This window comes from Trachurus trachurus, assembly GCF_905171665.1.
Source record: "Trachurus trachurus genome assembly, chromosome: 15".
NCBI lineage: Eukaryota > Metazoa > Chordata > Actinopteri > Carangiformes > Carangidae > Trachurus > Trachurus trachurus.
Window position 1 is genome coordinate 13,912,256 of NC_139906.1, and position 20,614 is coordinate 13,932,869.

Sequence of the window (20,614 nt, forward strand, 5' to 3'; positions counted from 1 at the left end):
TGACTGTTCATATTATCCACATTGACACCAGCATCTCCACCTGACATTTCCTCAGTTGAGAGTGAAGCCGAGGAGCCTGCAGTCTGTGTGCTAGGTTTGCCCCCAAGGACTCAGCGGACAAAAGGCTGCAGATTTGTTCATCTCCTTTGCTGCGAGGGACGCAGAGATAGAGAAGACATATCTCCTGTCAACATGGCTCAGCCTACGCACAGAGCTTTGGTCAGCTGCTGTCTCTTTGGGATAAGTACTGAAGTTCTTCTTCATCAAACTTTTCTTTTTAAATGTTGTCAGCATCATATGTCAGTAAGACAAATTGACTAGAGGCTGCTCCATACTTCTTCCCTCCAATCCTCCGATTGAGCCTGAAGCATAAATAAACTCGTACTCTTCGTCAGACGAACTCTGCCTCTCCACCAGAAGAGTTTTATTTAGTGCTTGATATTTATTTAACAGTTTTTTTTGTCCCATTAATCAACCTGTGAATACGATTGTGAACATATTTGCATGATGTTTTTATTTCCCTCCTTCAAGATATTTAAACTATGTCTTAATTAAGAGAAAAATGAAATGTTAGAAACGTGAACTGCAGTATTTTCCATTTCTCAAGAGGCTAGACGACTCATCCGTTACCAGTGACGTGATTATTCAGTGGGTTGTTACTGTGTTTTTCATTTGACCTTGCAGAAGTAACCATGGTTGCGGAATAAAGCAGAAACACAAACGTTAATGCCGTGTGGCTGGTTGTAAAAGTCATTTTTCTAAAAGCATAAACTGCTCATTTGTGGCGTCTTTGGTCTGTTAAAAATCCACAGAGGTGTCTGCACCTTAGCTCTTCAGACTTCATTAATGGGGGAAAAGCTCTTGACTCCACTTCACTGTATCTGACTGCAACTGTGACTGAGGGGGAGTTTTGACCGACAGGGACCCACATTGTCAAATGTATTGCTCTTTTTTACTGTGTCTCAATTGTTGCTTAGCGTGTGCGAAGTTTCAGTGCAGCCGTTTGCCTGATACTGTACAGTGGGACAGAGCAGGGGGACAATGAAAAGCACCAAGTAGCCTGGAGTGATTCTAATGGGCTACTTCTCTGGCTCTCCCACTGTGCTACAAATTAATTATCTCCTCTCCAGGAAATCGACACGTACACACACACACACACACAGAGTCAAGGAAGATTTACCCAGACCGGGTAGCACCTTGAATGAAAAATGTCCCACAACAATAACCCACAGCAATATTGTGTTAGCCACAGTGTGAAATTGATGAGCATGTTTCCTTTCATTGAGTGCTACATTACAGCGTCTGGCTGCCGCGAATCATCCATTAGTGATTGTCACCGTTCAATTTGATTGTGCGCCGCTGAACATCCCAGGGCAGTTAGAGAAAGGCCTTGGTGTTAATTCAGACTGTGAGCAGGAGAGAGAATAAGACTCTCGGGGCACTGATGGCTGCCGGAGTGATGAAGATTGGTGTGTGATATGAAGCTGTTGAAGTGGCAAACAAAATGCAAAACAGAGGAACAAGGGCCTCGTTGCTGGAGAGTGTGGAGAGTTACACCACCAGCCAATCAGTGCCGTCCTCAAACCTCAGTGTCTATGAGCTATTTTAATGTGCAGTAAGGCTGGATTTTCTTTTTTATATATAAATCTGAAATCAAAGTAGGAGAAATAGTGAAATCACCTGTTTCTCATCACTCGAGTTCAGCCTCAGTAATTGTCCCCATTAAATTGAAACCATCTGTAAATGGCAACTTGAGTGATAGAGTGATGGGGGTAAAATGAAGCTCAGTCGAAGTGTCAGATGGGAATCTTCACATGGGTGTTATCACACTTGTGCCCATTAAAGTCGACCCTCAGAGCTTCTTTGGGATCATTATAAGTGTTGGGCTGAGGCTGCTACACCGTCTACTACAAGGCACCTGTGTCTCAGATAAGACTGTGGCAGTGTCATAAAAATGACTTAATGAGCCCATTTGTTTAGAGGTTTATAGTCACGACAATTTCTCATTGACTTGCAGCCAAAAAGTCTTTCTTGCCACCTCTTTGCCATAGTAAAAAAAAAAAAAGAAAGATTGTAAACCATATTAAAATCTTCCACATCCCATTACAACACAGACTGTAGGCACATGCAGAATAGAAAAATGTCATTCCATAAAAAAATACATTTATTTTGAACAATTTCAAAATGGCAATTTGTTCACAGTAAGAAATATGATTTAAAACAAGACGTTTTTTCATATCATTGACAAAAAGCAACAGTAGATTAGACCATGCACAACGTCTGGGCAACTGCACAACTAGACTATCAGACAGTGTGTTTTAATAATTTGTTTAATGTGTAAACTTTAAAACCACCATGAGATATATATATATTTATATATATGTACAGAACTCGCTCACCCTAATATAGTCTTAAGTCTTTTATCACAGATAATTAGGGCATGCTACTGTAAAAAAAGAAAAAAAAATCCAAAATAAAAAAAGAGGACATACAGTACAGCTTGTTGTGAGACTAAAGGTCATGGAAACATACTAGTTTCTGTTTACAATAAAGTAGGATGAAGCTAGTGTATACATTCCATCTTATTCTATGTACAAGTTGTGTGTATTTTCCACTTCTAAGGCCAGACTTCTATGGTCATGTGAAGGTTTTGTTGTGTACCATCATGTGAGAGACAGTCTTTAAAAGCACCATGTTACCTTACAGAGCAAAACCAATGACACATTTCTTTCTTTCTTCGTGCACAATAGTCAGTTTTCCATTTTTTTTTATATACGTTCATTGTATTTACAAAGCATAGACCTCTAGTTACAGGGCGGTAAAGGTTCAAGTTGTTCTCTCAAGATAAACTTAAAATGACTTGTTAGTTGTGTTTCTGTTGTTTGGAGGCAGAGGAGCTATTTGCTCTGCATTCAGTGACAGCTCTTTGTCATTTGGGGCTTTATTGTTCAAAGTTATTAGCGAAACAACACAAAAAGGTTACACTTGACTAATCTTATAGCCACTAAGTTCAGTTTGTGTGACAAAGAGAAACATTACCGTGTACTCTCAAAACATTTTATTACAATAAATTAGTCTATCCCAGATGATATTTTAATGCCTTGAGGGCCTAAATGCCTGTAAAGTGACGCGTGAAATCCAATGCTGAATTTTAAAGTGACTTGATATAACATATACAGTAGAATCTATACAATCTAACTCATATACAATCTCTCATTTACATTATATCGATATTTCCCTCAGATGGGTTCTTACAGTAGCTCAGTGTCAAGGCTTTTGAGGTATTATATTTAAATGATTCAGTCTGTGCCTCCTTTCTGTATATTTCTCTAATAAAGATCCATTCTGGTGTCACAGGGAGTAAAAAAGTCAGGCCTAACATATCCCAATTAGTAATGTCACATGCACTGTGTGGCGAAGAGCCTAATTGGACGGATATTGTGGCAATTCACCGCCCTTAAACTAGAGGCCCCAGAGTCTGGCTCTGTGTACTGATCTTCACCTGGTACTGTAAACTAGATACTTACTCTATACATGTGAGTTAAAAACATGACTTTGAACGATAGCAGCTATCAGCGTGAAATCAATAAACAAATAAGAAAACGATGCAAACAATTTCAGCACAACTGTAACACAACAATCTGTACTTACTCGGCAACAGAGCGCATGTCTTACACATTAGTACAGTTTGGAAATTCCCTCGTGTGAATTCGCTCCATATTTCTTCCGATGCCTCCTGGAAACATGCAAACAAATAATAAAGCAGACTCAATGCAGGGACAGGCAGCCGCTTCGACTTCATAGACACATCACAAGCTGAAGGTATCTGTGATCCCCCCCCCCCCCCCCCCCCCCCCTTGGCTTTATCTACATGACACTGATGTTGGGGTGAAGTAAAAACAGCTTTTAAACATCAACCAAACAACTCAAAAGTTCAATCTAGATTGCTCTAATCTTTTTTACATGAACATCAGATGGTTTGCACATGCTTTTTCACCTCATTATAAATTCATCACCCAGGCATTCTGGTTGAAAAGCCCCCCTGTTGTCTCAACAAAGCGGCACGCAGGCTACACGAGCGGGGCTGAGCCGGTGATGGTGAGCTGATTAGATGGCATCGCTGTGACAACTAGGGTCGTTCAGATTGTGCCGACACTGGCGTTTTCAAAAGGTGCCACTTTTATCTCTCAACTGTGTCAGTAGTTTGTACGAAGCTGCATGAAGCTAATTCCATGTTCCCATGTAACTAATAACCTGGCAGTAAATTCATCAAGGTAGAGCTCTGGCTGTCAGCTCAGATTTACTAAAAATAATATGATTCATTGGCTTTAAATTGCTTTTATATTGAGCATATTTGAAGAGTAAAATCTATGTAGTCTGTAAAATCACAATTTGAAAAAGATAAGAAATAAGAGTGTTTATTCTTACTTTTAAACTTGATCAAATTCCTGACTATACTAACAGTAACAGTAGATCTTAGATGGCAGAGACTCTGTGGCTGTGGATTGGCTGTAGTGTTTGGTGCTGTGCAGTTATAGTGGTGTATACTGTAGCAGGTGGTGTAGAGCACAGAGAGATGCCTGTTGCTGCCACAACACTGTGAGAGCCAAAACAGTAAAACAGCTGAAAGTCACTCAGCAGCCCCATAAGACAGAGGGGGAGCTGCAGATCCAGGTGACATCTCTCTGTAGGTTCATCACTACGAGCGACACTCTCTCACACTCTCACAGTCACACTGTCATTCAATATGTTGTCATAAAAAAAACTAATTACAATACCTCCAAGCATTTCACACATTATTTTGCAGAATAAACTATCACTCACTAAACAATGGAGCAGTTGAGGATAAGTCATTGACTCTGATTGGCTGTTAATACATGTGATTAAAGAGCTACTCCTAAAGGTTATACTCGTATACTGTAATTATGAGTAACTGGCTTGATAGATGAGTTTTATCTCTCATACTCCCATTTTTTTTTAGAGAGAGACTGATTAATGCTAATCAGAGGACTGAATTTATAGAAATAACCCTGTGGTTTCTCTCATAGTTGCATTGCGTCTCTCGTATTAAGAAATTAGTGACTTGATTTCTAGGTGGGTCCGCTCTGACGACCTCCTCCCTGCTGCAGTCTGCGTCACACAGAGCATTCCTGAATCTCATTCACAGCGTAATTCATTTTGATTTTAACTGAACTGCAAATGTCTACTTATTATGAAACATGAGCTCATGTAAGCTGTTGTGTTAATCATTCAGAGCTGATTGCTATTAACATAAATCAAATTAAAAGACTGAACTAAATTTACAATACGCACAATTTTCATTGTAATTGGTCGAAAAAAGAAAAAAAAAGAAACTGTTTGAAATAGTCAAAACTTCATCTTAACCTTCATGAATTTTGGCCGATTTTACCTCGTAGCTTGAAGCTACAGAGTGACTGCCCGGGACTGGCAGATTCTTCTTATTAGGGCTTTGTAAAGCAATTTATTAAGAGCACATAAAAATCACTGAACCCAGACATTAATTAAATCAAAACTGGTTAATGGTTTTTCCTCTGGTAAGGGGCATGTTTCCCACTGGCTGGAGCACGACCTCCCTCACAGGCAATGGAGAATTCAATACTTCATAAAATATACTTCAAAGGAATATTGTATTTCGACAAGGTAGCTATGATTTAAATAATAGCCTGTGCTCCCAGTGCAATAGTGGGAAATACTGCAGATGAAGAAGTGACTGCAATATCCAAAATAGATGAATTAATACTATGAATCCTAAGTGAGAGGACACTGATCCGCACTAGTGAGTTCATCAGAAAGCAGCAGACAGCCTTAGATCTTACTGTATTCTTGTGAAATGGATTGAAGCTTTGTGGGAACATTTGTATCGCGGCCAAAGTCAGGCTGCATGAGAATCAAGCCAAGCTACAGAGTATTGATGAAATCTTTAAACAGCAAGTTGTAAATTCATTTAATCTAGCGCACCCCGCATCAAAGGTCCCATGCTGTGCTGCCCTTTTGTAAATAAACACTTCTGAAAGAAACCAAAAAGGAGTTAATTTGTTTCAGATCAGCAAGGACTTGGAAAGGTAGAAACAGCTGAGAAATGAGAAATAGCCAAAGTGCTGAGTGACCAGAAAAAAGGCCTGCAGCCCACATGTCTGTGTCAGGAGCACTGCAATGCTACTTTTGTCAAATAATCCACTCGGTCTGCGGGGACCGAGTAGCTCTCATCTAAAAGACATCACAGTGGATGTCGGGCATAGCAATCAAAAAAGTTAGCTTGTCATTGTGATATTTGGTAAGTGTGCGGACGGCGGACGCTGAAGTTGTGTGTGTGTGTGTGTGTGCTGCATAGTTTGCAAAAACAAAAGAAAAAATCGTGACATGCTGTACTGGTAATGACATTCCCGGGAGCTCAGATCAGTGCCAGATTTCAGTGTACGGAAGCCCAGCTTAGAAATCAGACACTCAAAGAAGACTGAAACAAAGTTGTGCTTCTGCAATGAAATTCAAAACAGATGCTCAGTGGTGCGTTCTTAGGGCAATAAATGTTAATCAGTATCAATCTCATAGAGTGACACTCATCCCTTAAATCTTGTATTACTGTGTCCGAGTGGTGCACAGATATAAATATTCACCATTTAATTTTGTCACGGCATAAAAAAGTCAAATAGTATTTCCTACATCCTTTAATACAGCTATTTAAAATCAGTGGTTCCTCAGGTACTGTATATGAGTATACGATCTCAGAATTTCAAATCCATACCTCACAATATCTTCAGAAATAAATGCAAATGAATTGACTAAGTCATCCAAGGTTACCGGACAAAGGGAAAATATTATGCAAAAAATCTTGGTTGCAGAGTCTTTGGTAACAATGGACACTTACTGCTTCTTGTAGAAGTTTCTTTCATCTGTCTGCTAGTAGAGAAATGAATTATTCTTCTATTGCTATGGGTTCAAACCCTTTTAAGTTTTCAGTGCTCCTTTTTCTCGATGGCAGATCTCTCTTTCTACACATTTTCAATGGAACTTGGGTCAGGGCTCATTGCTGACAAGTTTGAAACAGTCCATCTTTTCCTTTTCAATCACTCTTTAGTGCTGCTGAATGTGCAGTGGGTTGTTGTCCTGCTCAAAAAACCCAAAACATTTGAGACACTGACACTGGATAACACGTTGAGCTCTAAGTGCCTTGGTAATCCTCTGATTTCATCATTCCTTTGATACATTTAGCATCTCCAGCATCAGATGCAACAAAACAGCCCCACAGCATGATAGAGCCTCCACCAGGTTTTATTATAAATGGGCTTTTTCTTTTCCTTCTGGCCTTTATTTCATCGCCTATAAACAAACTGATGCACTGTATTCCCAAAGAGCTCCACTTTGGCTTCAGACTGGGGCCAGCTATAAAAGTTGTTGCAAAATTAGATTTGCCTTTTTGTCTCTTTCTTTCAATAGTAGTGTCCTCCTTGGCCTCCGCCCATGAAACCCCAATTGGTTAAGTTTGCTGTGTAAGGTATGGGCTTGAAGCCACCAGGACAGATTGCTGCAGGTCAGCCTGAAGCACTTTAGATGTTTATTCCACAATCAGCACCAACCTACATAGTGTTTAGACAGACATACTAATATCTAAAGGACGGACAGACAAATGGTCTTGTGTTTCTTCTTAGAACCTCATCCTGGAAGCATCTGAACTGATCGGATCTGACTGTGAAACCTTACAGTTCTTATTTGGCAACATATTGTGAAAAATAAACACAAGAAACAATTGGCCTCATTCATTGGTTAATTCAGATCAGGTGAAGACTAAAGGTTAAGCACAGGTTAGTCTGATGTGTTTTTTTTTTAATTTTGTTTGAGGATCTAACATCAAAAGTATTCAATAATAGCGTTTAAATAACTTCACTGCTATGCAAGTTTTTTCTTTCTTTTGTTCTATAACCTTGGATATTTTATTAAAAATGTTCTGGTTATGCAAAATAGGCTCATTTGCATTTATTTCTGAGGATATTCTGATTTATGAACTTGAGATTCAGTGGACACGCCTTGGGCACGCCTAAAATCCTGGGTTGCCAAATACTTTTAAGCAGGACTATACTTTACTCAAGAACTTTGATTTTTATATTTATACACTGTTGCCCAAAAAGTTGGAATAATTTTGTTTTCAGACACATTCCTCTTTTTATTCCTATTATAAATTGTAGTTTAATTTTCACAGTCTTATGTTTGGAAGAGATTGATCAACAAAGTTTTGAGAAGATATACACTTTATCAAGAATAAATCACGTTATCACAATCATTATTTAATTTCATACTATCAAGGAAATCCAACACTGGTACATTCATTTGCAGTTACTTTGCAGATGGAAGAACTACACTAAGCACTTTTGCATCGCTACTTTAACTTAAGTAAAGGATTATAATACTTGTTCTTTCACTGATAAGAATACTATAGTAGTTCACTTTCCTCATTTATTTCACTGGGGGTAAATTTTGAATGCTAATCGAATAAATAAATGTAACTAACTAGTAGTAGCAGTACTAGTAGTGTACTGTAAATATGTTTTGCCGCGTACCTCTGCTCCTGGCCTCCAGGTCCTTTGCCATGAGTTCCTTTGGAGATGGAAACTCGCTGAGCTTCACCTTGGACATGTTGTCGTTCTGACCGACTGTACTAATCACCTCTGGTTCTTTCTCGTGGCTGTCCTCAGTCTGAACATGGATCCAGGGGATTTTCCTAAACACAAGAAAAAAGAGCAGAGCAGCTGTGTAACATTTCCAAATTTGCAGCTGAATCCAGCACAATTTAATTTCTTGTCTGAGTGAACGCACCTCTTGAACTTGTAGATGAAGAATGCGGCTAAACCGACAAACACCACAGTGAGCAGCATCAGCATGGCCGACCCACTGTGGATGGAGTTTGAATCCACAAGTGGTGCTGAAAGACAGTTATGTCGAATCAAGTGTCATAGTGCTTCAGTTTTTTCTCAAGCCATGTCTTATTTCAAGGAGATTACTTCCATTATCCTGTGCCATACAACAACTGCGGGCAAATAGCTGTACTCCGCATGATCCCCTTGGGGTATTAAAAGAAACCTTTAGGTGGTCCGGTGCCTCTCCCCGGGGACTGTCATGCAAGTAACATATGCATAGTCATGGCTTTTTAAATGCTGAGATGCAATATTCAAAGTATTTCCCCCTCCGCCAACCATCTCTCTCTCTCCTTCAGAGAAAAGCCTATGAAGTCTACGACCTTTCTGGATCATTTTAAAGGCAACCCAGACCTTTGTATGCAGACACAAATGAAGACAGATCCGCTGGTGGATGAAAAGGGTAAAGCCACGCAACGTTGATCGACACGTTTTTGCGATATGCTAATGACCCGGTGACCCTGCTGATTTCCACAGTGCATACCAAATGCCTTCTTTGTCAATCATGTCATTGATCGGCTGATTTCAAAGAGAACTACTGTCTCACAGCCTCAGGTGCAAAAGTAGTGCACTGCCATGGATATTTGAATCTCATGATATACAGTATCATATGGATCTCACTCAGGAATTACTGTTGGCTTTGTCTTATTCTACTTGCTCGGTGTTTGAGCAGAACTCAATGTCAAATCATCCAAAGAAAGATAGGCGTCTTATCTTTTGCACATCACTGAGCAGAACAAATGCACTGTAGACGTGTAGATGCACCGAGCTAAACTGGCACAAATTAAGCCTGAAGCATTTTTGGATGCTTTGTTTTTTTATATACCTGCAGAAGTTTTTTTTTTTTTTTTTAATGTAACAGTTACAATCAGTGTGGAAAAATCATATATGCTGAGGTTACAAAGAAACTTACCCAGAGTTTGCTGAGTCATGTAGACAATAATGCGAATATCAGCTTTCAGCTCAAACTGGATCAGGCCTTGGTTCAGGGCAGTGACAAAAATATCCGATATCTGTATTTAACAGGAACAGAAAAAAATAAACAAACAAAAAACGTATGAGACACGCTGCAACTAATAAAAAACTAATATGAAATATAACAGAATGCCCTTTTCATGTAATGGATCAACAATTTATAATTAATGTTTTCCTGAATAAAATAGGTCAAGAAATGTGTTGCTTTTAAGAATTAGATGAGAGGAGCATGGAGTTTGTGTTAGCTAACTGAAACGAGGGGCAAACAACCAGCCTGACTCCAGCTCAGAAGTTAATATACAGTACCAACCCCATCAAAATCTGACAAAACAATGAATTACAGTGTCCCAGTTGGTCATTAGTTTTGGTTATGTTTTCAGTGAGCTTTAGAGTTTCTGATCGAACTCTTGTCAAAACGTATAAATACGATAAAGGAATGTTGAATTGCCCCTTTAAGCATATTTTGTTTCGACTCCTTCACACGGCAGCAGACACCAAATCAATTGATGCCATTGTTGACTGGAGGACATGTTTCAAGTTTTGACAACCGCTGTCACAAACTTTTTGGGGGGTTATGTCCTTTTTTCATACTTAATCATGTTATATTGTAGCATCCCTCAATAAAGCAGCTACGTTTCAGGAGCTTGTTTCACACCTCAGTGGTTCACTTAATACAGGCTGCTGTGGCCCATAGCTAACACCACAACAAAAGACCTAACTGGTGCATAGTGTAATCTCAGTGCTACCAATTGATTCCAACAATTTCCATTCAATTGATTAGCTCCTGCTCCTTAACTAACCCCGACCGTTAACCCTTCACCCCTCTCAGCCATTCACTGTCACAGGTAGCTTTGACAGGCCTCTAACACACATTCACTAACCAACTGGAAAACTCAGGAACTGTAATTATCTGTCACTTCTATCTTTTTCTTCATAAAAGACAAGAGAACTAACTTTATATTTCCATATTTCATGGTTCTCACCGTCCCTAGAGCCTCCTCACTCCCTCTCTTGTGCTCACTGGATGTGTGCTCGTCAGGCAGGATAAAGAGCTCCGCTGTGGTTGGAAGTCCTGGGTACAGACACACCAGCAGCTGATCCCCGGGAACCCCAGACACCTGCAGTGACAGGACAACACCAGAGAGAGTCAAGTTTGGGTTCTTACCTCCAAACTTTGGAAAACAAAGTCAGAATCAATGCTGTTTCAACTTAAATTCTTATTCACACTCGGGTTGCTGTCGTCATGGGTAAGCTATAAAAAGAACAAATCCCTCACATGGACCATATAAAAACACCACAACTGCTGTATCAATACTGCACACAGGTATAAAATAGTAATGAGTGTGAAAGCCACTGGTAGACCATGTTGGCTCCAGGAAAGATCTCAGAGCAATAGGGACTTGATGTACCTGTGACAGAGCTGTCCGCACCACACGGCCTATATCCTCCCTCCACTCTGGGATGTCAGGATTGTGCTCGTCAAGCGCCGGCGAGAACGACAACAGCAGTGACCTGAAGAACTCTGGGAATAAAAAAGGTGAAGTGACGTCTGTTAGAATATGAATGCTACTTCTGGTTTAGTTTCTGATTAATCAGATGTGCAGTTTTGTCTTTTTTCATTTGGCCAACATATGCCTTGAAGTTAATTGCTGCTCAAGATTTCGTGTTCGTTTACCATGACATTTTATTCATTAGGTAAGTCCACGTTGACATCAACGTGGCGCCGCTTCCAGCGTGGACCGAGAGGCATCATACTTTTCCAGAGATAGCGCATTGCATATTCATGTAACGTGCATCGCACCAATTAAAGTACGTTGAAGACTGTCTCCCCCACTCACCTTTAACAGTTATAACTTTTGAATCCTGCATTATGGTGCTCCCAGAAGCAACCTGGACCGTGACCTTGTTTTTCCCCTCTCTGTAAAACGTGTAGGAGATGCTTCCCTCCAAGGTTATAATGGGCTGGATTTCAAACAGAAAAACACAGAAAATTGCAGAAAACCCTGCATCCTCTCAGTCGCATATAGAATACCATGTACATGCAGCCCTTGACATACTGTATAATGAGGAGGGGAGCGAGGGGGGGGGGGGCTTCAGGGAGCAAAATTGATGTGATAAATAAATACGACCACCAGCCATCTTGGCTGAAAAGACACAGTGTGGCCACGTGCAGTTACATTATACATGATTTGTGTGAAAACGCTGCAGATTCACATTAACACAAGGACAGAGAGGAGCTGGAGAATGGAAAAGACAGCAGCAAACAGCGCAAGAAGTGTGTGTGTGGAACAATTGTGGGAGGAGGACGAGCTTCTCACCTCGGAGCTGTTGTCAAACCACCAGAAGAAGGTCAATGTTCTGGTGTGACTCGGCCAAACCACCACAGTCAGATTAGCCTCCTTCCCCCTGATGGCTACAATAGGAATGGAGAGATATACACGCTCCACGGGACCTGAGGCAGCAACGCACACATTCATCCATACATGCATGCATACATGTGTGCATACAAATGGATGCACACACACGCACACACACAAAAGCACACACAAATTCAGCAAACTCTGAAATGTTATTGTGATCACTGCTCATGTGCATTTCGCTCCAGGTGTGCTTTTGCATTTTCCAGAGCTAAAATGTATAAAAGTAATGCAACCATGACTGAAATGAAATTTTGCAGACTGGGAACGTGACTATCCATGAAAGAGAAAAGCGCTCATGCTACACGCACTGCCGCAGGAATGAGTAATGACATTTCTTATTCACATACTGGTGATGTGTAAAAACAGTGTGCTGCTGTCAGATCCCTGGCTGTTCTCGGCTGAGGCTGTCACTCGGTAAATCCCAGTCGTTCTGTAGACGTGCATGATGCCATCATCGGTCCTGCTCAGGTTGGAGTATGTGATCTTGATGCCGTCCCCAAAGTCTAGCTGGATGCTGGTCCTCAGCGAGTCTCCCTGCGGATGGACGGTAAGACACGGCATCTGTCACCACGGCTTAGGTCGGGATACTTTAGACCACACACAAATGAAGTAAGCACAGGCCACTACTCAAGTGCTTGGGCCGTGTCACAAACACTTTGTTGGTGATTTTGAATGGATGAAGACAGAAATTCAACTGAGAAAAGATGAGGGGAAAGTAAAGAGAGCTGCCGAGGCAAAGAGGTCATAAAAATGAGAAAGATCTGTTTTTATCTGCCATCTTGCCAACTGATAAAATCATCCAAAACAAACAAACAAACCTATTCCCATCATTCCAGTGTTTTTCACCCAAATGAGAAAAAAGTATATTTTCTTAGAAACCCCCAGTGGCATCTAGTCATGCAGATAGCTTTGATTTTATTTCCTCGTGTTTTGAGATATCTGTTCTGAGAGATTTCTGCTGCAACACTAATAAAACAGGTTAAAGAGGCTTCATTTGCAGTGCTCACAACCATGAAAAATTACATTTAACAAATCAACAAGAACCTGTCTTTCCAGAGTCAGTATCAGTGTCCCTGATACTCTGGGTAATCCACAGAACAGGTTTATTTAGTCTATTTTTCACTAGGAAGTAGTTCCACTATAAACAGTTCACAGGGAGATCTGAGGATTATCCAGAGTTAATGAGGACATTGATTTTTCTTTTTCTTTTTCTTTTTTTTTTAATTCTCCACAAATACATTTCTATTCACCCTCAAAGTGCTGAGATGGAGGCAGAAATCTCAGTGATATCTGAAAACTTGGGTGAATTAAAACACAACTATCTGCCTGGTCACACTGGAGGTTAAGTGGGGAAAGCCATGCAAGTGGCTGTGCAGCTGAGACATCTCAACAACTATTGAATGGATTTTTATGAAGTCTTATAAATCCAAAATTCCCAGATGACGTTTCCTATAATTACCCAACTTCACATTTGGTTGCCATTTTTGGATTTGTATGAAATATCCTCACAACCACAGATGAATAGCACCATGGTGACTTTTAATGAAGTGATATGACTCACGTCTTCAAGGTAGACCATGAACGTGACGTTGCTCCCAACAGGGGCGCTGAGCTCTCCTTGACTGGCCGAGAGCCGAAGGCCTCTGGGTGGTCTGGGACGACAAGCCTGCCTCTTGGGCGAGTACACGTTCCTCCCTGCCTCCATGCAGTTATTGGACAAAACCTTTCGATACCTTTTGAAAGACCGCAGAAAGATGAGTGATGTTACATAGTAGTGGCATATACCAGTTTTTTATAGTATACAGGAACTGCATCAATGAATGATGTCAATCACACTGCAGAACCGGAGAGAGCTGCTGTTGATTAAAGTTCAGAAAGAGACTGTGAAAAGACTTTGTTTTTCTTTTGATCCAGGAGCAGCTAGAATCCATTTTCATTTATTCCATTTCTGAGCTGCTCTTCAGTTGCATCTCTGCAATTATTTGTGGGACAATAGTGTCCATCAGCAGCACACAGATTTAGTATGCACACTTGCCTCTTTGAGTATTCTTAATTTTGTCACTTTTCAAGCGAGAACACACTGAATACTCGACACCTGCCTAGCAATATTATGTATTATGGAATTAGGACACGACATTTTTCAGGTCTACTCAGAGATTTTTCTTTCTGAAACATTATGTTCTGTTTGTGTGGTAGACAACATGACAAACCAGATGGAATGGAATATTATTGTTTTGTGATGGGCTGAACATTGGGAGCCACTTACCCTGTGCTGTTAAGGAAGCTTTGGCTGGTGCTACAGCTTTTAGCTGCACTGTTTGGATTAAACCAAAAAGCAGGGGAGCACTTCCCATCTGCCTGGCGCTCCCATCCATAATCACTGCCAAAAAACACGACACTTCATGAAATGATAAACACTGCTACTCAAATAATCTAGCTTCTACATGCTTTTGTAGTGGGGCAAATGCTTCGCAGTTGGAGATTCATGGAATATTTTAAGACCATAACTAGAGACATGATTGTCAGACAAGCAGGATCAAACAGAATTTCAGACAGATGGATAAAGGATATTTAAAATTCATTTAGTGATTCATTATTAATTGAATTCTAAGAAGTCACTTGACATTATGCAAATTGCAGTAGTGCAATAAAAAGTTCCCAACTTCCATGTACAATTTCCAAACTATAATTAGATTCGATGAACACAGTCATATTGGTTATCCAGTAAATATGCAAAGTAAGATGGATATTAAGGCATATGAATGTCAGCAAAATGATACTTCTGGTTTTGATTACAAATGTCTACAAGCAGCTGCTAATGAAGTACAATTGAATTAGATGGGGCAGTTTTGTAAACATGTAATCAAAGACTTTGAAGGATCACTGGGGATAAAAGTCTGAGTTACACTTTTGTCCCAGTTGGGGAAGCGGATACGGGAAAGTGGTTACCATTCAAAATCATAAGTTGTGCAGAGGCACGGCTCCGAGGAAAAGATCCTGGAATAGCCCTGGACCAGCATGCAACGGTTGCCTGGCCTGCGCTTCATAAAGATCTGCTTCTCGCCCATCACACACAGCTCTCCCTGTCAAACAAAGAGGAAGTTGATCAAGTTTTTCTGCACGGCTGAGAGAAACTCAGCTGGGAAAGAAATAACAAAAAAATAGTCATGTTTATGCATCAGGCCGAGTGTACTTTGTTTACAGTGACAACAGACAAACATGCATCTCCTGAAGCTCACAATAAATCAATAATGTTTAATATCGCTGTTACCTTGTTGTGCAGGTGCCATGTCTGATAATCTCCGTCCATGCATCTCCGGCTGAAGAGGCCCTTGTAATCGATCTTGATCAGCTGCCACTCTGACCGATGGCTGAAGTGTCCGAAGAAACTGAAAGATGATTCACCAAAATGCAAATTTCAGACGCGACTGTCCTGAGATACAGATGCACACGCTTCAGATCTGATGGCGTAAGGAAAGCACCTGCAAATCTGAAGTCTGACAGCGGAGATAACAGTGACTTTGACGAAAAGATTCACGTCCATGTGGAGAATCGAGCAGACCCCTCTCTCTGTTTACATCACCATAGAATTTTTTTTTGTGTGTGTGCCTCTGCTTACGTGATAATGTGATTGTCAGATTCTGGCTCCATCAAAACCCCGTCCACATACAGAGGTGCCAAGGAGAAACTGTGACGGTCCCACTTCTTTCCTTCATCAAGACTGATCCTGCATTTAAAAATTCAAATTTAAAAAAAGCAACAGCTGTCAACACATGAACATCTGTCTATGCATGTTTTTTTTTCAAGAACTATCAACATCTTCATACAAGTTAAGCAGACAAAAACAAAAGAAAAAAAGTAAATGACAAAAGATTTTCAGTTATTTAGCTTTTGCCGTGGTTGAAAAATGAAGCACTGTGTATTCTCTTCAATGTAAAAAAAATTATCTCGACACGAGGCAGCACAAAAGAACAAATGTTCCTCGGACCAGGTACATTTTTGAAGGTGACAAAACAACAGAGGAGAGAGATATGACTCTGGTTGTAACATTAGACATAGATTTGGGGGGTTTCAAATCACCTTTCTCGGAGCTTAATCACTTCTGACAGGGCTGTGGTGTGCAGGGACATCAAAGTAGATAGTGTTACAAAGCTCCCACAATATGAGGGAGTTATGAGGGCATTCTCAGTCTCATATTTCCACCCTGCTCTACTTCTCATTTACATAAAAGCACTCAAACCATCATATCCAACCAAGAGTACAAAGCTATAACAGACTCTCTTCTGTTGGAAATGATTCAGGCTCTGTTTTGAAGCTGCAGAGCCGATACAATAATCATGCAAACTTGGCCCATCAGCATTTCAAAAACATTAAACGTAATCATATGCTGCACCGAATATCCCCAACACACACACACACACACACAAAAAGAAATGATACCTGAGTAATTTACCACCACAGCTCCAGCAGCTATAGTTCCTACCTCCGATAATTGTTACGTCAGCTATTGTTGAAGAGCCGCTACACCTACCATAAGTGTCGAATAGGTGTCGGTGCGTGTAAGACTGCCAACAAAGCTCCTCCATTGTCGAGGAACCAAATGTTGTACTCTTCATCGAAAATCTTTATTGAAAAAATACAATAGAAAACACACTCATTTGCTCCATTTCTGACAACACACGTTCAGTATGAATACATCCACTGTTTAAGGTAAACACACAGGCAATGTGGAGACTCGGATGGTTCTCACCTGTCTCCAGCTATTCCCTGCATCAGATGTTATAAACATCCCAAGGTTGGTGGAGGACAGCTCTGTTCCAATATTCCCTGAGTACAGAAACATGAATAATTTCCCTCCTTGTGTATTTACATAGCAAAGACTCAACAACACACTTACAGAGGATACACAATCACCTGATAAAATCATTTGTGAGTCTGTGTATGTCCTCATTCCCCATCAGAGGACACATTTATGACTCAATACAACCTCACCAATACATGAGATTTAAGGAGCTGAAGTTCCACTTAGGGGGTTCAATGACAGGAAGAGGACACTGTGTGATTAGTGTTGAGTATTTTTTATTTTCTTTATTTTTGCATTTATCTCTAGGCAACTAGGAAAAAGAAATGTCTCCCCATTTCTGTCCCAGGTCTCATGTGTATATATTAGTCTGATCTCTTGATCTTTAGGTAACCCTACCTGTGGCCACGATGATCCCTGGTACAGACTTTTTGCTGGTGATGGGTCCGGACGTGTAGGGATTCTCTGACATCTCCAGGTGAAGATGAAGCGAACAAAATGGCTGTCAACAAAGAAACGGATTCCAATTGCGGCACAGGTTGAGACACTACGTACGTATCGAGACAGATCTACACGGAAGCAATTATAATTAGCTTTGCCTTCAAACTATTCATCCCCATTGAAGGAAAAGTGCTAACATTTATAAAACAAAGATTCCTTTCATGTGCTCTGCCAAAAAAGAAAGAAGGAAAATGGCTGAGAGGACACAGAGGGCATTTGAATTGTTTCATTCTAAAGCAAACAAGGCATGTAATTAAAATTCCCCAAGATGCACTGATAAAACTGACAAAATTGATTCAAATAATTTCACTCATCTCCCAGACTATAGCACAGAGAAAAACATCAATAAGGCTTTTCAAGCAGCTGAGACTGGAGGGGGGTCGCACAGCAGACAAGAGCAGAATGGTCACCCGCAGGAGGACTGTAACCTGCTATTAGCTGAACAATATACATTATTTCAAATAGTCTCTAAAGAACATACTGCTGATTAGGAGAAAACCATACCTGCTGAATAACAACATGGCCACATAATGTAATTCTGTGTAATCTAATATTCATTAGTCCAGTGTGACTACAGGTAGTAAATTGAAATCAGAGAGGTTAATGGAAAGTCTGGACCCCTGAAACTAAACGCAATGACACCGTGCCTTACACCGATAATAAGAATATTCCAGCCAAGCATCTCCTCAGCCATTTAGGAGGCTAAAAAGGCGAGCTGATGCTGATGCTGAGGCTGGCACCTGGCCCTGTGCAAACGTGGCTCTGAATCAAAGAAGATCCAAAGCGGCGGCTGATGAGGTCGAAACATTTGATGAATGATATATGTCATAAGCTTCACTTCGCATGAAAAAGAGCATTCGTTCATTGCTGCCCAAAGGCTCAAGCTCACCAGAATGCAGTGAAGGTTATTTCCAGCCACATCACTGGCAGGGGCCGGCAGAAGGGCCCAAGTCTGTCCCTTGTTGTAGGTGATAAACGTCTTTATGTGATTATCCACCAGTTTGTTGGCCAGATACATGCCATTTATCCCCTCAACCTAGAAGAGAAATCAGAGACGGGACCAGGAAAAATAAAAGTATACATCACACAGAAAGGCCTCTGTCAGTGTTATTATTGTTATTATTATTGATGCATTAACACTGAACAGCTAATGTTGTAACCGGTTGATGTGGAGCACATCTAACCACTTTATTCACAGGGTTAGCTAACCTGCAGCAATACATCATGCTATTCAGTAGAATAGTATTATAAACTCATTGTGTGTTTTATATGTAAAATCACAATGTGAAATTGAGTGTAACGGTGGAATATATGTGGCGGGTTAAAAAGGGCAGTATTCCCCTCATAATAAACATTGTGGCGTGGAAATATGAAGAAGCACAAAATGGAAACACTGCTGTGTTTGAGTCACTTTTCATGCAAAAAGGCCACACAACTGTCAGTAAAAGAGGTTTTTCTGCTTTTAAAAATGAATATACGTATGTGAATTTTACATTGTTGGTCAGACAAAGTGAGGGATTCAAAAACATCAGATGTACGTTTCTAGGCTCATTATTCACAGTTTGGTAATATTTATAGACAACACCACAAATCAATTATTCAATAACGAAAATAACGGCTACTTTAATTATAATCACAGCTTAGTTAATTAGCAGAGGTCATTGACTTGTATGCATTAAAGGTGGACAGGGAATTAGCTGTGCTGTGACAGAAGCAGTGGCCCGTGAACAAGACGGACTACACACCTTATAAAAGTCCACCAGCAGGTTACCGGCGGGTCCTCGGCTGGTTCTCAGATTCTCTAATGAAAGGGTAAAGTAGACCCCAGGGGAGTCTGAGATGTACAGGCTGTAAGTATTGTTCTGATTCCACTCCTGGACGGCAGCGAAGACCTGCTTCTCATCTGTGCTGATGATATGCATGTCCTGCAGGAGGGTATGGCAGAATGACAGATATAAAAGGGGTTTAGAAGATACTTATATGTAATGAGACCTCTTTTATTATCTGACAGTTATTTGGAGCCCACCTTTGGCAGACAGTATTTAGGTAACTTCATCCGCCTGAAGGATTCTCTCATGTAGGAGACAAAGTAGCTGGCTCGTCCCGACTTGGTCACCTTTGCAATAAAAACAAAGACGGTTTGTCAGTCTTTAAACAAACCACATGCACATATCTTAGTGTCACTTCATTTTCAAATTATGCAATGAGAACTTTTTTTTTCCTACATAGAGGAGACTATGTAGGCTGAAAAAAAAAATCAGGATGGGGATGTTTTCACAAGACGCACAATATGTGAGAGGATTCGCCAACATCCCAAATGTGACTGCGTTGTGAAATGAGGACATGAAGCTAAAGTGTTTCCTGAAGGAGGTGTATTAATTCACAACGCATGAGTGGCTCGATAAAATGCTCGCAATTTTACTTCGCTTTCCCCCGCTGTCGAAAGCAGACTAAAATTACAAGCACAACAGAAATTATTATCATTATCTCAATTAGTCTAAAGCTAAGAGGCAGTGAAGATTGTGTTGGCTTTATCTACAGTGCAGCTTGAAGATCTTAATGCACTACCACTTTCCCATCCACTTACAGGCAAGGCAACACTACTTGATTGCTTATTTTCTAATCAACTAGAAGGATGGTGTTTGTCTCCCAACACACTACATTAGGGCTCTAATGGAATAATCTATCGAAAATCAATGAGCTGCATTTTCCCAGACCACATTTTTGAGGATGTTGCACTTGGCTGTTCCTTCTCTCCCATGAGACTTTGGAGGTGTTGAAGACTGCTTATTTCGTTGTAGCCCAATCGATAACCTCATTACTCTTTGTCAAGTTAAATCCAACTGCCCCGAGCAATGAAAGTCACAAGAAAGTCATCTGTGCCACCACAGCTCCGCGCAGACACTCTCCCTGTGTGTCCTGTTATTTTCACCAGCATCTTCCTCATGTCTGCCTCTGCCTTGACGGTCAATCTCATCTCGGCTAAATGC

General features: G+C 40.6%; 1 protein-coding gene across 1 annotated transcript in view; it reads right to left on the reverse strand.

Moving 5' to 3' along the window:
* Nucleotides 1-3,671: 3,671 nt before the first annotated feature.
* LOC310997734 (VPS10 domain-containing receptor SorCS3-like) overlaps nucleotides 3,672-20,614 on the reverse strand; it is a gene marked incomplete at both ends in the record, with an annotated part of 40,590 nt that continues 23,647 nt past the window's right edge. The window contains 20 exons of the mRNA XM_083987525.1: nucleotides 3,672-3,736; nucleotides 8,574-8,734; nucleotides 8,830-8,935; nucleotides 9,841-9,940; nucleotides 10,886-11,020; nucleotides 11,312-11,424; nucleotides 11,741-11,864; nucleotides 12,221-12,354; nucleotides 12,670-12,856; nucleotides 13,884-14,055; nucleotides 14,589-14,702; nucleotides 15,272-15,405; nucleotides 15,594-15,711; nucleotides 15,942-16,049; nucleotides 16,854-16,945; nucleotides 17,073-17,149; nucleotides 17,523-17,625; nucleotides 18,514-18,660; nucleotides 19,370-19,549; nucleotides 19,651-19,740. Of these exons, the coding sequence (XP_083843651.1) occupies nucleotides 3,672-3,736; nucleotides 8,574-8,734; nucleotides 8,830-8,935; nucleotides 9,841-9,940; nucleotides 10,886-11,020; nucleotides 11,312-11,424; nucleotides 11,741-11,864; nucleotides 12,221-12,354; nucleotides 12,670-12,856; nucleotides 13,884-14,055; nucleotides 14,589-14,702; nucleotides 15,272-15,405; nucleotides 15,594-15,711; nucleotides 15,942-16,049; nucleotides 16,854-16,945; nucleotides 17,073-17,149; nucleotides 17,523-17,625; nucleotides 18,514-18,660; nucleotides 19,370-19,549; nucleotides 19,651-19,740 (2,460 nt within the window). The remainder of the gene's footprint in view (nucleotides 3,737-8,573; nucleotides 8,735-8,829; nucleotides 8,936-9,840; nucleotides 9,941-10,885; nucleotides 11,021-11,311; nucleotides 11,425-11,740; nucleotides 11,865-12,220; nucleotides 12,355-12,669; nucleotides 12,857-13,883; nucleotides 14,056-14,588; nucleotides 14,703-15,271; nucleotides 15,406-15,593; nucleotides 15,712-15,941; nucleotides 16,050-16,853; nucleotides 16,946-17,072; nucleotides 17,150-17,522; nucleotides 17,626-18,513; nucleotides 18,661-19,369; nucleotides 19,550-19,650; nucleotides 19,741-20,614) is intronic.